At 52.4% G+C, this 16,942-nt stretch overlaps 1 protein-coding gene across 1 annotated transcript; it reads right to left on the bottom strand.

The window, feature by feature from the left end:
* Nucleotides 1-5,886: 5,886 nt before the first annotated feature.
* On the bottom strand, nucleotides 5,887-11,605 carry C1QTNF6 (C1q and TNF related 6). Its single transcript, XM_069003944.1, is given in 4 exon segments — nucleotides 5,887-8,854; nucleotides 10,283-10,520; nucleotides 11,400-11,557; nucleotides 11,560-11,605. Coding segments are annotated over 4 exon segments (990 nt in total). The 3' UTR covers nucleotides 5,887-8,306.
* Nucleotides 11,606-16,942: the final 5,337 nt, after the last annotated feature.

The following is a 16,942-nucleotide window of genomic DNA, read 5'->3' as shown; positions in this document are numbered from 1 at the left end:
TGCTCCCCACCTGGGTAGGCAGAAGGTCTGATGAGAAAGGCAGCAGCCAGTGTGCCTGGGTGTAAGGAATGGAAGGCAAGGGTGGTGTTCAGGTCCACCCCCTGGCCCAAGGACTTGAGGGCACTTCACTCTCTCAAGGGATGTACCACCACCTTGTGAAACAGCTCAGAACAAAGAGCTCCCCAGCCCTCCTGAGAGCACACCTCTGCCAGGGTTTCAGCTATGGGATCGATTCTCTGGGGACTTTTTCTCCTATGGAGCCCTCCTCTGATGTGAACTGCCTGTAGCAGTGGCTCTGTGGCTAGATGAGGCTGCACACAATTGAAAAGCCTTTTTTTTGCCTATGGGCAGGCAAGGCTGCATGTTAGTGGAGACTACTAACCAGATCCCGGTGAACATTGCAAACCACCACTTGGAGGAAAAACAAGCACTACGGACACAACTGTTTCCCTCACTGTGGTCTCTGAGGAGCCTGTAGATGTTCCTTGAGAGATGCAACACAGAGCCCTGTCCATGAGGTACCTGCCAGGTTCATTGCCATAACACAAAGCCCAAGGTGCACCTCACCCCATCTGCTCCATAGGCTGTGCCTCTGTTTGGGAAACGGGATGTAGAAGTCTTAGTTCCTTGTGAGAAAGACACACAGGGTTACACTTTTCTCCCCTTCTCTTCCTGGCTGACATGCATGGGCAGGGAGGAAATGTCATTTTGGGTACTGCCGTTCCCTGTTGCTCTGGTAGCTCCCACATAAGAGGCAGGAAAGGGCACAGAGTGTTGAAGCAGTTCATGATTTCACCCTCCCTCTCCCTGCAGTTGCAAAGAGCAATTGCACGGGGCTGGGAGGGCTATTTTAGGCAGGTGCTGTGTCCCACAGGTGGAGCAGGCTGTGGGGCAGGTCCGTGGGGGCACTGCCCTGTGCTTGCACCTGTGCACACATTCGTGCACACAAACACATGCACAGAGCACAGTCCAGGCCCAGTGGGGCAGCGGGGGGGGCATCAAGCACTTGGCTCCACTTGAATGCTTACCCTGGAAACAGGCCAAGGACAGCACGTGTCCGCAGGCACCAGGGTCCCTTCTCTTAGCCACGGTCTACTTAGGTGAGGCTTTAATTCTAATAGGAAGCACGTACTGTTGCTTTTATGTTTCAAGGGTGAGGGTGACACTACAAGCACCACAAAAGACCCCCCACTTTCTTGCTACTGTCCCCCGCCTCTTTGCAGGCAGCAGGTTCCTTCGTCAGAGATGCTCAGCGTTCAGAGGGAAAGTGGCTGATGAAAAGGACTGCTCAGGGTTTTTATCCTTTTGGTCTTGGAAACGATGCTAGCAAGCTGGTGCAGCATCTCTCTGTCCTTCCCCCTCCCCTGCCTCAGCCCCCGTGGTGGGGGAGGGAAGAGCGTGGGTGGTGGAAGGAGTTGTGGTCCCCAGATGTGTGAATTGTTGCCTAGTAGAAATAGCGCAGCACGGACAAACAGCCGAGCAGCTCAGCTGAGAGCCATCGCTTTGGGCTTGCGTCACTGACCTTTTCCTCTTGCCCTTCTCAGTCCTCGCCTGACCCTCCCACTGCTCCCCCTGCACTTTGCACTCCGAGAGCTCTGCACAGTGCTTTGAAATGGTGAGGGGGACTGGCATAGGAATGTAAAGGAGAGGGGGGAGTGGAAATAAAAAGACCTGAAGCAAAGAGAAGGCTATGCATTCATCCTCTCTCCATTTCCTCTGGGCTCAGGTTGCCATCCTGCAGGACAAGAGAGTCATGGGCTGAGCCAGCTCACCACTGTCCCTGCCTGGTCTAGCCATTGGACTGAAGGCACAGGTGTTCTGCCTCCATGGCTGGCAGGACTGGGGATGAGAGAGGAGAAGCAAGCCTGTCTGAGGGTCAGGGGAGTGCTTCATTATCTGCCATATAATGAACAAATAGAATCAAAACACCAAAAAACGTGTGGTGCAGCTGTAAAAGCCTGCATAGGCTCTTAGAGTCAAACAATGTCACCAGCACACCACACATAGAAAAGTGGGAACTGGGGCAAAGCAAGGGCTTGGGAGGTGTTTTAGATGGTGTGTGGAATGGTACTCCTGTGGATCCTTGGCCCTAAAGATCTGCTGAATTACTGGCTGCAGCTGCAGGTGGCAGGGCTTTGTTGCCTGGAATGTCCTATCTAGTCATCTGCCCCATTCCACTGTTTCAGTGGAAGAATTGAGGACACGTGGGGAGGAAAAGAAAGCATCCATAGGGGTGAACATGAGAACGCCACAAGCCCAGAAAACCATGTGTGGGGCAAACAGAATGCAGTGGCCATCAGGCACTCCATGGACGATGCTTGCTCTAGGGCACTGTTGTGTCAAACACATGGAAGGTGGTCAGGGCTTCAGAGCAGGAGACCAGAATTGTGAAAATGATCCCTGCAGGATGTGGGTCAGTTAGACAGGAGACCTATTGCCTCCTTCTCCACGGACCTTTTCTTCCTCTGGCTACTTTGAGGCGTTGCATCTGCCCTCAGTCGCACCTGGCAAGGCTTGGGCACATCTGCCCCCTCAGAGGTGCACTGCAGCTCACACCATCTGGGCTCCCTGTCAGTGGAGGCACCTCTGAACTTTTCCATCCTCACCCACACTGGCAATGGGTCCAAGTGTGTTAAAATGAATCAAGAAAGAACCCAGCCTCCTGCCTCCCACTCACCCAGGGCTCTATTTACAACCTCCCTAGCTAGATAGGGAGTTCCCTACTCCTTAGCTTCTCCAAGCCGAGAGTTCTACATCCTGCTCCCTCCCATTTTAACTGCTGCAAACAGACTGGGAAAAGTGTGAAGTATTGCAATAATTCCCAGGTCATTTGTGAGTCAAGTGACACGGACTCAAGAGGCTGGATGGTCTGTGGAATGAGAAACTGCCAGAAGCCTTTGATTTAGACCTTCTGCTCTGGCCCTCACTGTGGTATAACTGCAAGGTGAGAGATCACAGAGAGCTCGTGGGTGAAGGAGAAGGCATTTCATTAGATGAGGGAGCTGTGCCTGTACCAAAGAGGCCTGGACCCTCAGCCTCCACTGCCCACCTCCTGATAGCATCTTCAAACGAACTAGGCTTGAAAAGAGCAACAGTTTCCGCTGGCAGGAAGGTGAGATGTCCATATGAGGTTGGTATGTGTGTGTATACGTGTGTGGGTGTCACAGCAGAGCATACATCGAGCAGACCTCCGAAGCCTGGCATGGCTGGGCTGCTTTGCCACTGTGGTCAGAGAAGGGCCGCACCACAGGAGGCAGCGGAACAACTGCCCACAAACGCACCTGTGCCCAATCATCCACACAGCCACAAGCAGGGTCCACATCCAGCCCTTCAAATCATATGGCAGCTCCCAGCCAGCACTGGGAAAGGGAAGCTGAGAAAAAGGAGACCTGGGCAGGTTGAATCCACTGCTGGCATCTGGCTGCAGTGTGCTAGATGGAGGGAGGTGGCAGCTCTGCTTGTGGCACTGGGCGATGCTGGCTGGGGTGTTGCATCATCCCCTCTCCGTCTCTGGACTCTGGGAGACAAACAAGAGTGAGGTGTGAGTGAAGCAGGTTGTCTGGGTGGTTTGGGAGAGGAGGAGGGGCAGCAGGCTGCAGCAGAGGGGAAACCTGCTATAGTACGGTGTGGCAGCTCCCTGCATAGTGCCCTGATGGGGGCAGATCTTGCACCATAGGTGGCAGCTGGGGCAAGGCCAGAGACACTTCCTGTGACTACCCCTCCTGTGACAAAGGAGCTCCTGTGTGGAGCCAGGTCCTGCTGTGTTGTGTCCCTGCTCTCCTTGGTGCTTTGGGTGCAGGAACGTCCACCTGTGCCCACCAGCAGGGTCAAAGGTCTCCTTTATACTTTTCTTGTCCTGCTTCTCTCTTCCCCTTCCCACAGCTGTCACAGGGCAAGGAGCTATCGCAGGGCCTTCAGCTTCTCCTGGCTTGTCCCTGGCATGTGCTTTCTTTCCCAAAGGCAGCACCATGTCCTGCCCTTCATGCCCTCTGTCCCACTCCCTTCCTTTCATACCTGCAAGACCACAGACCTGCAGGAAGGCAGTTTAAAGGGCCAGGCCCGTGACAGGTGCCTTGAACTTCAGACATGTCCACAGAGCCCTTTGCAGCAGAGTTTGGGCCACTCTTTCTGAGCAAAAGAGAGGCACAGCCCCAGGGCACACATGGCTTTCCCCGGAGAGAGATACTGGCTGTCACCAACCCCTGAATCACATTCCACAGGGCAGCTCCACTGCAGGGAAAAGAACACAGACCTTGGGTGAATAAACGAATGAATAAATGAATGAATGAATGGTCTTGTGGCCTTCTGGGCATGGGTGCGCTCACTGGCAGGGCAGCAGGGCTGATCTGACCCAGTCTCGACCTTGTTCCTTCAAAGCATTGCAGGGTCTGCCTTGCCTGAGCTGAGCCTCACCTACAGCAACTCCCTGGTCGGGCATCCATGGTGTGATGGGTGGCACCAGCTACAGACCCTGCCTGTCACCATGCAGCTTAGCCCCAAGGGATTTGGCAGAAGGGACTATTCAGGTGGCAGGCTAAAAGGTTGAATCATAGAAAACTTTTCTTGAAGATCTGGCTACACTTTTCTGGTCCCCTCTCCTCCCTTCCTCGCTCCTTTCCTCACCTTTCGGAAGTGTGACAAAGTCACTTCCAATCTGCCAGCATCTCACCTCAAGGAACAGAACATGCACAAACACAACCACTACACTTCCTGAGGACACGTTTTTATCTGCTTCCTCAGAAGTAAATAAGAAATGGGAAGAAGGCTGGGCTCTGACCTGACAAAATATTGCATTTGCTAGGATATTTATAGCCCTTGCTCTGGGCCTGACACAGGACCAAAGAGGCCTGTAGGGATGTGTATGATTATGTATTCCACCCTTTGCCAAATGAAGTGTCTGGTACACATCAAACCACAGGAGAAACTATGTGAAGGCAAATTCAATTCAAAACAGAAGTTCCTATATGGGCACTTCATCTTGTTTTTTTGTCTATCCTTCTACCTCAGTAGGAGTCCCCTCAACCCTTCTAACTCAGCAGGAGTCCCCTAATCCAAAGATGATAAACAAAACCCCACGTACCTTCTTGACTTGGACTGAAAAGGCACCTCCCCGTCCTTAGGATTCTACTCCTTCTAGATCTTTCACTCAAGCTTACAAGTCTCCACTCCCCTCTCATGTCTTCCCTTTTCCCCCAACTTTATGGGCAATTGCCACTTGTCTTTCCACCTCTGACCTGAATCTCAGGCCTTTCTCGTCAAACACAAGTCTTCGAAGTATGCGTGTCCAGCTTGACTCTGGAACTCCCACTCATTTCAATGTTAGGAAGCACAAGCGTCCAATCAACAGTTTATTATCCCTCCTACCCTGTGCTTCCTGGCCTTCAGCTCTTGGCAGAGAAAAGAGAAATGTCACAGGGAAAACAGAAAACACTCGTGCTTACCAAGTACTTGATAATGTGCTAAAAATTCCGTAAGATGAAGGATTTGATCTCCCTTAAGAGAACTGCAACATTAACCCAGCCTTCCTCCATATAATTAAGTACTTGCAGCCTACTCACACAATCCATTCTACTGTCCCGGGATTTTTTTTGTAATCTCCAAAGAATCCTTTTTGAATTTCCTGAAAGCATTTCCAGCAAAAAGGAGAGGGTTGTCATAATTAGAAGTGTTCAAGCAGTAAATATTTTAAGGTAATGGTTCTTCACAAGGGAAACAGACACAAGATTGCCAAAGATTACCCAGGGAAGTTTCAGAGCTGAGTTAGACTTTGTACCTGTCAATTTCAGGTCAGTGTCTTTTCTGTCACACCATTCATCAATAACCACAGCTAGCAGGAATAGGTTGAGAGGGAAAAACAGATTTAAGTGCAAAACAACCAAGGAAAAAAGTTTAATACCACTGAAAAAATATATATATACAAAAGTTCTTGGAGTTTGTTTGGTTTTGTTACATAAAGCACCATTAATTCCAGAGTACATCACAACTCAGCCTACTACACCTTCCAGAAAGCACCCAATACTCCTGAAATCTGATTTAGCACCAAGGGAATGCCATCTTGTTTAGCACCAGAAGCCTGTTAAACACACCCTTTGGTCCCCCTGCCCTCCTCTCTCACGTACATCAGGCACCCTCTGGCTGCTCATGGGTAGCACAGGAGACCTGTCACAAACATTCAATCACCAAATAGGAAAGGAGGAAGAAGGAAGCTTGTTTATGGAGATATTCAGTGTTAGAGAGGCTTTCTTCTCTTCAGGGAGGCATGGGGCACTATAGACTGTAAATATATCTGGGTTTGCAGCCTGTTGAGGAAGAAAGAAAGGGATTCAGTCCTGAGCATCACCTCCAGCTCTCTGCTTCCTCTGCTATCTGAAATCCTGTCTCTGAGCAATTCCACACACTTGACCTGCTAAGGGAGAGGAAGAAACCCACAGTCTCCTTTAGCTTCCATGATCCCTTCAGCACATGTTTCTCTGTGAAAAAAACAGCCTTGCTTTAGTGAAACTTTGTTTTTATACCCATTGCCTCACTGGCAGTGGTGAGGAGGATCCAGAGCAAATTTCCTGAAACTCACTACAGTCTAAATAGCTTCCTTAGAAAAGCACGGAGAGTAAGTAAACAGGATAAGAGAGAAAATGCCCTGCAAGTTTTTCAAGGTCATTTTTAATATTTAGCCTTGGTCCCTGCTCCTTTGCCATCCTGGGCTGTGTGTGCCTGACCTAACCCTGTACAATGATGCACATTTCTTATGGGAGAGCCCTGGTAGTCCCAGATGCTAGAGGCACAGACCATGAGACAGCAGAACTCGGGTAAGTCAGAAGATTTCATGATCAGTGATGAGCAGGGGAGAAATACCTGTGTTTCTCCTGCTTGTCCTTCCCTGAGACTCAAAAAAGAGACAAGTCTTGCACTGCTGTCTATGGGAGCATCACAACACATGGAAGTAGGTTTTCTAAAGTGCTGAGCCAGCCTCACCTGCTCCCCCCAGGACTGCAGCATCCCCTCCAGAGGGATGCAAGTGGGAGCAGTGTGAGACCAATATAAATAGTACTAGAAAACCCTAGCACTGGCATGCCTTTCGCACTGCAACATCTCCAACCTGACAAAAAGAGCGAGGGTTTGTTTTAGCCACGTGCTTTTCTCAGTTACTCTGATGACATTGCCAGAAAAGGGCATGGAGCATACGGCAGGGAAGCTTTTAACCCTTGGGCAAGGTGCTGTAGTCTCACCTCTATCTCTTTTCCACCACAGAGGCAAAGAAGTGGCAGCCTGTCCAGGTTTGGAATTGATTTGACTGCAATTGCCCCCACAGCCTCGAGCTCAGGCCCTGAAACAGTGGTCCTTCAGTACCAGTGTGGGAGAACCACCTTCAGGAGAACAATGAAATGACACCTCTGCCAAAGGAGAGCAGATTCGGGTTCGCTCTCTGGACTAGCTTCCCATAGCTGAGGAGCCAAGACTGAGTAGCCCCCAGGGGAGGTGTGGGAGGGAGGTGTCCAAGGTTTTCTCTCTCTCTCTCCCTATTCTGTGCTGGTGATGCCTCTATGGCATCAATGGCAGATGCCCATGAAGGGTCTGGCCAGGTGTCTCACCCCTCATCTCTTTGAAGAGCTAGAGCTGGCACAGAGGAGGATGATCCCACCAGGTCTAGGTTTGACAGCCGACCTGGACTCTGTGACACAGAAGGGTACCTAAGGAAAGCCAGTTGAGAAGGCCAACAGTTCCCTTTTTGGAAAGACAATATCCTCTCTCAGTGCTCCCACATCTTCCTTGTGCTACAGGAGACCATCAGACCCCAGTCCACTCTCTGGACTACAGATATCAGAGGTGACATTAAGACCATGTTTTAGGCTGCAAAAGTGGTATGTCTAGTTGGGATGGAGAGGAGCCAGGATGTACCTCGGCAGTGGGCACTTTCTAGCCCTTTCCACAGGAGTCCTTTGTGTATGAAGCCCCAAGGAGGGACACAGGCCCAGGACCAGCATTTTAGCTTTCCTCTTGCTCTAGAACCCTAAATGCCAGAGGCAGCTCATGGCAGATTGAGAAGAAGCCAATAACCTAAGTTGGGGTTATAAGGTGAGGGGCAAGAGGGGGTAGTGTCATGATGTAAAGTGGGCAGATACAGGTCTGGCTACAAGAGAGCGTGAGGTGGGAGCCAGTGTGGCAAGTTTCACACTCAGTGCCTGAGATTTGACAGGCCCATTTCCAAGTGATTTGCAGTGGTTACGGGCAGTAGAGAGAGAGAGAGAGAGAGGGAGAGAGAGGAAAAAGGAAAAGGCCTAAGAGGCCCCAAGGAAGAGGAGAGGCAGTTATTCAGTGCTGGGCTTGACCAAGTACCCGCTGAAGGTGATGTACACATCAACATCATCACTGTAAATGGCATTCTCCCGCTCCCGCTTGTAGAGCCTCACCCAGATCTCATCATTTTCCTGGAGCTCCAGCATGAGGCTCTGGCTCTGCATGATGCTGCGGTCACTGGGCTGGGCGTACAGGATGACCGCCTCTTCTTCATTGTGCATGATGTGCATGTAGGTCTCCTTGAAGTTCCAGGTGTGGACATTGAGGCTGAAATAGTAAAGTCCACCCACTGAGCAGTAGAATTTGCCATTGAACATGTCGAAGTGGCTGTAGAGGTTGACGAAGACGGTGTCAAAGATCAGGACCTGGAAGCCCTCGCTGCTGTGCAGCGCTTTCTTGCGACCGACGGAGAACGCAGCGTACTGGTGCTTGCAGGGGTCTCCCGCTGTGCCCATCTGCCCCTTACTGCCTTTCTGGCCCTGGGCACCCCGCTCGCCTCGTGGTCCTTCTTTGCCCCATTTCCCCGGCATCCCCGGCTCTCCCCGGTCTCCTTTCTCTCCTACAGGAGGAAGCAGAGGACACAACTCCTGTGTGATACCAGAAGACGTGGAAGTGGCAGTGAGAAAGCCTAATGAGGAGGCAGAGGATTGCACAAGAATGGGGCAAAGCCAGAGGAAGAAAGACTTCTGAGAGCACCACTGAGGCTCTTGACCTCTTCTTCCTCCCCCACACTCCTTTACCTCCAGCACGGCCCTGCCCTCCTACACACCTCTCCTATGACCCAATTATCCACACAGGATGCACACTGTTCTTGCTGTAGGCTGGACAAGGGGAAGAACTGCGAGCACCTGTGGGGGAATATGATTAGGGAGGGTTACATGGGGTGGGTCAGAGGGAAAAGATCCAAGCTGGACAGGGCAGATGGAGCACTGCAAGTTAGAGGGATGGTACTCTGACAATACTGGCATGGTTTGGGCATCTTGTATAATTAATTCTGCAGTTCTAACCAGGGTGTGTACACTGCCCATCACACACTTGGGCAGGCATCAATACAGAGAGGCACCAGCACTAGAACGTACTTTGTGTATGCAGAGAAGAAATGGGGCTCAGAGCAGCCTCCAGCACAAAGTGACAGCATTCAAACCTCATGTCTTGTTCTTATCCTTCTCTCCATCCCCTGCAGGTCCCCCTATGACACCTCACTCTAGTCTAGGCCTCAATCTGCCCTTCTGAGCTTTGGTGGATTGCAGTTACTTCCAGGCAGGGCAGGGAAGGGAGAGCATCTGCCCATCTAACCCAGACAAACCACAGAGCTACAAGAAGCGAGTGGCAGCATCCAGCTGGGAACAGGCTTTTGCCCACAGCAAAGGCTAAAAGGGGAGTTCTGAAGGGAGGAGCTGATCTAAAATAGGGAACCATTTCCCTTAGCCAAGCCAGCCACTGCAGGGTGGAATGAGCTGGGGGTCACTGCCAGTTTAGCCTGGAGGTGCTTGCAAATAGCTGCTGCTTCCCTTTGCCCTCCTCCGGCTCCCAAATGCATGTGACCCACAGAGCTGGAGAAGGTTTCCCCCCAACCTCCCTGGGTACCAATGCCCTCCAAACATGCTTATTCTGCAGTTGATAAGGAGTGTTCCTTCCCTCACGCACTACAGGACTCTGTAAGTCTGAGGTAAGGAATGTGTCCTCCCAGCTTGGCAAGAGGCTGTCACTGCCACTCCTGTGTCAGCAGGGAGGAAGAGTTGGTAGCAGGCAGCATCCCGAGACACAGAGATCACAGCAGGGATTCGGACTGAATTCCATCCCCCCAGGCTACTCATGGCAGCACAAAACACCTAAACGCTGGGCACGGTGTGTGTGGCCACTTATCCTCCAGGATGGCTCCTGGTGGTCTGTCAGCACAGCCAGCATGCCAGCAATCCAGCTGTCACCTCCACTGCAATGCCATCAGTCCCTGAGCCAGCCTTGGCATCCTGGGGCAAAGACTTACCCTTCAGAATGGTGATGTTGATATAGGGACGGACCTCTGGCACTGGGTAGGGAAAGTGGTGATGGCTGGGAGGGACTGGTGGGGTATCTGTGGCAGAGTCCAGTGAGTCACAACAGCGCTTGCAAGCACCAGGGTGTGGTTCTGTGAGGTTGGGTTCGTCAGCAGGTGCCCCAAACACAACAAGAGGGAGAAAAAGGAAGGTCAGGGATGTGCGCAGGCAGGTTATGTCCATGGTGACCTGGGAAGACACGAGGAAGTGCCAGAGTGAGGTAGAAGAAGGGGGAGGTCATAAGGGATGGAACAGAGATCATGATAAAACATCTTTCTGTGGCTGGAGCCAGGGGTGGGATGAAATGGCATTGTCCTGTGGAGGGAGTTTACATGCTTGTTCAAGGCTGCAATCTGTGCAGCAACCACATGGCCCAAGAGGATGCCCCAAGCCCTTCTGTCCAGGCCAGTGGAGACTTCGTGCTGACCCTGGAAGAAAGCTTGATGCTGGCTAGGCAAACCATTAAAGCCACTAGAATGTTCTGTCCCCAGGCTGGGATAGAGGAAGGAGAGAGAATAATAGCGTTGTTAAGGTTGAAAAAGACCTCTAGGGTCATTGAGTCCAACCTCAACAGCTCTTTAGAGAAAGCATGCTCTGGTAGGCTGCTCAGTCTGTGGGAAGCGCTGTAAAAAATTCTCCAGCCCTCCTATCACTGTGTGTCAACTCTTTGTAGGAATCTAACCCAAAAATCACCAAGTCCCAGATGGAGTCTGACCCACATCTCTTGGCAGAGGTGCCTCCTCTCTTATGGGCCCCTCCCAATTCAGCCCCCTCCTTTCCCCCACCAAACCCCACCGGTCCCAGCGGCTCGGCCCCCTCCCACCAATGCCCAGTGGGTGCTCAGGCACACCCCAGCACCTTCCCAAGGGGACGGCCGGCTCCTCAGCGCAGCCTTTGCAGGCACACCAGAGGGGAGCTGCTTCGCTGCCGAGGTGAAGGACGCGAGGCTCTGCAGCTTGCAGAGAAGTACGCTTACGAAAGACAGGCACGCCAAGCAGCTGAGAAAGCCCCTCTCGCAGCCTGCGCCCCATCCCGCTGCCTGCCCCCCGGCACAGCGCAGCTGCTCACCCCGGGGGCCGAAGGCTCCCCTCTTCGCTTCCCAGCCCCTGCTCGCCGGCTCCCCTCTGCCTGCAGGGCCGGCCCCCGGGCCCATGGCTTTAAGGAAGCCGGCTCTTGGCACAGGCACTGCTGGCTGGGTGCGCAAGCTGGGCTTGGACCGGCTCCCTCCCTCTCCTCTCCCTCCTTCTCCCTCCCTGGCTTTGGGTGCTCTCCATCCTAAACCGGCTTGGGTTTCAGCGTCTTTTTAACTCTTTCCTAGGAAGCGCCTTGTCCTTGTCCTTTTCCACGTTGTTGGTTTGGGTTTTTTCTCCCCCTTTTCACTTCCAGCCAGCAAAATGCAGGCAGCACAGCTTGTGCCCTGTGCAAAGGGTGGACAGCAGCAGGGCAGTGTCCCACCCTTAGCGTCTCAGGATGGACAAGGTAAGGTGCATTGGTGCAAGACACAGACTTCCCTTCAGGCAGGATGCTACAGGACTGCCTTCAGTCCTCCGTGCTAGTCTCTTGTCCCATGCATTAGTCCTTCACTTGGCCATGCTCTCTCCCCAGCTGTGCCTGACCCACTCACAGTCCCCAAACTTCATCTTTCATTCTCTCCTGCATTGTTTCTTCTGCACGTCACTGCGGCCTCTTGCCCCAGGCATGATATTTCTAGCAGGAGCAGCTGCCAACTGGGAGAGGCATCAGTTTTTTCCCTCTCTGGTCATCCCCTCTGCCTGGGCAGAGCCCCAAGCCTTGTGCTCCAGCACGTGTCATCCCCTGGTCATGTCCCTTGCTTAGGTCCCGGGCCGAGCATTTTGGATGGGAGGGGTGTGGCTGGTCTGAAGCATAGCCTGGCTGCTGGGAGCTGCCTGCCAGCAAAACTGGGGATCTGGAAACAGATCCTGGCTGTGACCGTTGTCCCCAGCTTGGCGCCAAGCTGACAAGCTTTTGCCTTTGGGGTAAGCATGATGTGGTTGCACCAGAACGCTGGAATGAAGGGCATTTTGGAGGGGAGAAGAAGGCAGGGTGGGAGAGACAGGAGACTTTTCTCACACTGCAGAGTCTGTTGGGAAGAAGATTATAAGAATCTATCCTGCACCAAAACTGGGTATTTATACCCTGGGTGTGTGTGGAGGGGGTGTGTGCACATAGGGATCTTTGGGAGGCAGAAGGAAGGATGGACAATAGCTCTGTTCTGCAGGGGTCAGAAATGCCAAGTCAGCACTGTGCCTCCTGCAGTTTCCGAGAGGAGCTGCAGAAGGCTCCAAGGTTTCTGAGGGGAATAGGGTTTTGAGCGTGTCTACGTGTGCTGGGACTTTTTTTCCCCGTTTCCCTTCTCCCATTTGTTTGGTTTAGGAATGGGAGGCCCCGCTTCCCAGAGAGTGGCTGGTGTTTGGCAGGACCCCAGAACCACTGGAGAAGCAAGCGGAAAACTCTGGGAAAATATGTACTGTGAGCTGGGGGGGGAAGGGAGGAATGGGGGCTGGGAGGCCTGGAGATATTCTCAGGCTGCCTGTCAGCCTGGAGCTCAATGAACATGGAGTGAACATGCCTTCCAGCTGGGGCAGAAGGAGGACAGAGAAATTCACTGCTGAGTGCGTGAGCTCCTCACCGGGCTCCAGCACTGACGTGCAATGAAATCCACTGCAAGTTGCCCACGTTTGCCTGTGCCTCAGTTTCCCCTTTTGGGAAATGAGAGGCAGGGGCAAAGGTTAGGGCAGTACTTATTGCTAATGGAGCCTCGCCAGCTGACAGAAGAGGGTTTTTGTGAGCAGTTGTGTTGTTTACTCCTGGCTGCTGCTGGTGGGAATTTTGGCAGCTGACAGTACTATTAAAGGCGAATAAATTTTCTGGGGTGCATGAAAACTTAAGAGTCTGACACTGAAGACAAAGTTCCCCTCTGTCCCAAAAAAGCTACTGCAGTGCCTCTCTCAGGTTTTCCTGCCTGGCTTATTTCCAAACATGACAGTACCCTCTTTTGCAGCTCTTGGCCTTTTGCCTGGCCTCTTCCACCTTTCCAAGGGAAACAGGTAGCAGGGAGGCCATTGTCCTCATTTCCGTCCCACATTTCCATCTGTACTCCTGAGCTGCTCACAGCCAAGCAGATGTTCTTCATGGGGAACCTCATCAGCTGGGGCCTCTGCCTGTGTCTCATCTGACTGTGAGAACAGCTCACAGTGGGGAGCGAGCAGGACTTTGTATTTAATGTCTCGTTTGGGCTGAATAGGGACCTGCCAGGAGCCAGCAAAAAAAGACTTGCCCTGGTGGCATTGCCCAGCTGGGCAGAAGTTTATGCCAGTAAAGACACCTTTGCTAGGGTAATATTGCCCTCCTCCCTGAAGGGAATGGTGTGTACCAGCAACATTTTGCCAGGGCAGCCACATTTGCAGGAGATTTTGAGAATTCTATCCAGTAAACCTGCGCCAGCCATGCTTTAGAGTGTAGTCCAAGCCTGAGGGCACCCTGTGTGCCCAACAATCTTCCCTCTCCCTCATCACACACTTTGCCTTGGAGGCAGCCTAGGGAAGAACTGTCCAGATTATACTGCAATGAGCCCTGCTCAAAAGCAGCTGCTTCCTCCTCCTCCATTTCCTCCCTTTTCCTGTAAGCACCACAACACTGTAGGGGGACAAAGCCTGTCTCTACCTCAGTGGCTGCATCCACCCTATTACCCCTGTCTACCACAGGTATGGAGAAGGAAATGGATGTTTTCTCCCCTCTCTAGCCCCTGTGCACAGCTCAGCTCCCCTCTGGCACATGTGGATCTGTTGCACACACACACACCTACATCCACACACAAACACTTGCCCTTCACAGTTCCTCCCTCACCAAACTCTGGAGTGAAGGTATCATTTGCACCAAGAGGCAGAGGAAGAGCCCCTTCTCTTCCCCTTCGTGACTGCTTCTCCTCCAGCACAGCTGCCTTTCCTTCCCCATGCTCCCCAGTCCTCTGCCCCTACTCTTCAAGAGCATCGCAAGCCGGGAGGGGAAGCGGAGCACCTCTTACCTCCGCTCCCCTCCGGAGGGGTCCCGCGCTGAGTTATGTGTATCCTGTATCCTCAGCTGCTCCTGGCTAGCAGCGCGGGAGGGAGGGCCGGCGGGGCCCAGCTGACTCCAGCCAGATGCTCGCCAAGTGCTCTTATGTAATTACTGTCTTTTCCATCCTGCCTCCAAGGCCTTTGTGTGTGCCTCCCCTCCTGCTCTGGCCCGTGTCAGGCTTGGCTCTCCCTCCCTTTTCCCTCCCTTCTTCCCTCCCTCCCTTCCTCCACCCACCCTGCACAGCATCACAATTTGCTCAGCTCAACAGCTGATTCCTTCTGGAAGCAAAGTTCAGGCTTTTGGCTACTGTTGTTGCTACCCTTGGAAAGAGAGCTCACATGTGTTTGAAGAGCTGGGAAGGGATGAGCAGCACTGCTCTGCACTTGCCTCCTCTCCGTCACAGCCCAACTGCTCCTGGGTACTTTTGCCTTGCCCTTCCAAGGGCCTGTAAATGGGGAGGGGTACACCTGAGACACGGAAAGGTGGCAATGTGTTCTTTTGCTTCAGTAATTTGTGGTGCCCTCAGGTTATCCTGTAAGAGTAGCTGTCACTCTGCTGTACCAGGATCACGGATCATCTCTGGCCCGGCAGCAGAGGAGGTTGGGAAGAATAGATGACCTTTAAAGGTCCCTTCAAACCCGAACTATTCTGTGATTCCATGATTAGATGAATCTTTTCCAGCCTGTGGACTCCGCGTCTGTGCACAGGGCTTGTGTAACAGCCAGCCCTTGTTACTCAAGAGCACTGACATGGTATGAAATGACTGGCTTAGGATACTTTCTACGTCTCTAAGGATGGGCAGGCCTATTAGATGTCAGCTGCATGGCTACATTGCTCTTAAGACTTCTGCCCATATGGAGCCTGGACCAAGGAGAAACGACATGTTCCCTGGCTTTACGCAGGCTGCTGCTGAGTTTGAAGGCGCTTCTGCCAGCAGGGATTTCTGCTGTGTGCTGCTTGGCGGCCTGGCCTGTCTCACACAGAGATCAAGGCCTGGCAAAGACTCTCCTTTTTTTTTTTTTTTTTTTTTTTTTTTTTTGCTGTGCATTGCTGAAATGCCACGTGGCTGAGGAGCAGCTGGAAGAGCCTTTCACCTGCACGCCTTGCTTGAGCAAAGCTGTTGCTAGACCTGGCAGTCTCTGATATTGAGCATGAAAGTGTGAGCTTGTCTCCCACTTGCCGGTGCCCCCACAGCCAGTCCATGTGTGACACAGCTGAGCAGGGAGGGTATCACACACTGGCTCACAAGCTGCATCAGCTGGAGATGCCTCACAGCTAAGGAAGCATCACCCAGGCTGCCCCTCTCCCCATCAGCAGCTTTTCCAGCTTGAGTGTCCCATCTTTTACCCCCGCCTTGTGACGCTGCCTGTGAGACCACCAAGACAAGGAACTGTGCTGGTATCCACCCCAAATTCCGGCATACGACTACAAGGACTATCCCTACTGCAACAAGAAGAGTTTGCTGCCTTGTGAGCATCTAGATCCAGCAGCTTGGCTGGGTGGGAGACACCAGGTAACATTGTAGCCTGTTTGAACCAGTTCTTAAAAATAACCTTCAGCCAAGCCTGCTGCCTTTTGCTTCTCTGTATCTGAGTGCACCTGAAGGCCCCCTCCTCCCATCCGCTCTTGTCTAGACCCCAACATTTTTACTCCTGTGCTGTCCTCTCCTATGCACACTCCTAGACCTGCCCATATCACTTATCAAGAGTAGATCTCTACTCAGGGCATATCAGCTCTCACAAGGAGTGCTGAGAAAGGTGCACAGCAGTTTGGGTGAGAAAACTTTCTTCAGAGATACCCATGAGCTTTCTTGCCAAAGAAACAAAAACTTTGTGGAGGGGGGATGGGCTGCTGGGACATGAGTGGACAGGTGGATGGGCAAGGAAGCTGGTGTTTAGGAGCTCACAGACTGTTGGATTTGTGAGAGGTGCTTTCCACTAAGGGAACCAGACTGACATGACAGAATCATAGAATCACAGGGTGGTTTGGGTTAAAGGGACCTTCAAAATCACCTAATTCCAAGCCCCCTGCCACGGGCAGGGACATTTTCCACTGGATCAGGTTGCTCAAAGCTCCATCCAGCCTGGTCTTGAATACTGCCAGAGATGGGGCAGCTACAGCATCTTTGGGCAACCTGTGCCAGTGCCTCACCCTCCTCACAGTGACCAATTTCTTCCTAATATCTAATTTAACCCTGACCTCCTTCATTGTAAAGCCATTCCCCCTTGTCCTATCGCTACATGCCCTTGTGATAATTCCCTCTCCAGCTCTCCTGTAGGCTCCCATTAGGTACTGGGACTATAAGACCGCCACGGAGCCTTCTCTCCTCCAGGCTAACAACTCCAATTCTCTCAGTTTGTCTTCACAGGACAGATGCTCCAGCCCTCTGATTATCTTCATCACTGTCATCTTGGACCTACTCCTTCATATATTGGGGGTCCCAGACCTGGATGCAGCACTCCAGACAGGGTCTCACCAGAGAGGAGGAGAGGGGCAGGATGACCACGTTTCTTTTGATGCAGCCCAGGACACAA

This window comes from Aphelocoma coerulescens, chromosome 1A, assembly GCF_041296385.1.
Source record: "Aphelocoma coerulescens isolate FSJ_1873_10779 chromosome 1A, UR_Acoe_1.0, whole genome shotgun sequence".
Lineage (NCBI taxonomy): Eukaryota > Metazoa > Chordata > Aves > Passeriformes > Corvidae > Aphelocoma > Aphelocoma coerulescens.
This window is presented reverse-complemented; position numbering and strand designations above follow the sequence as displayed.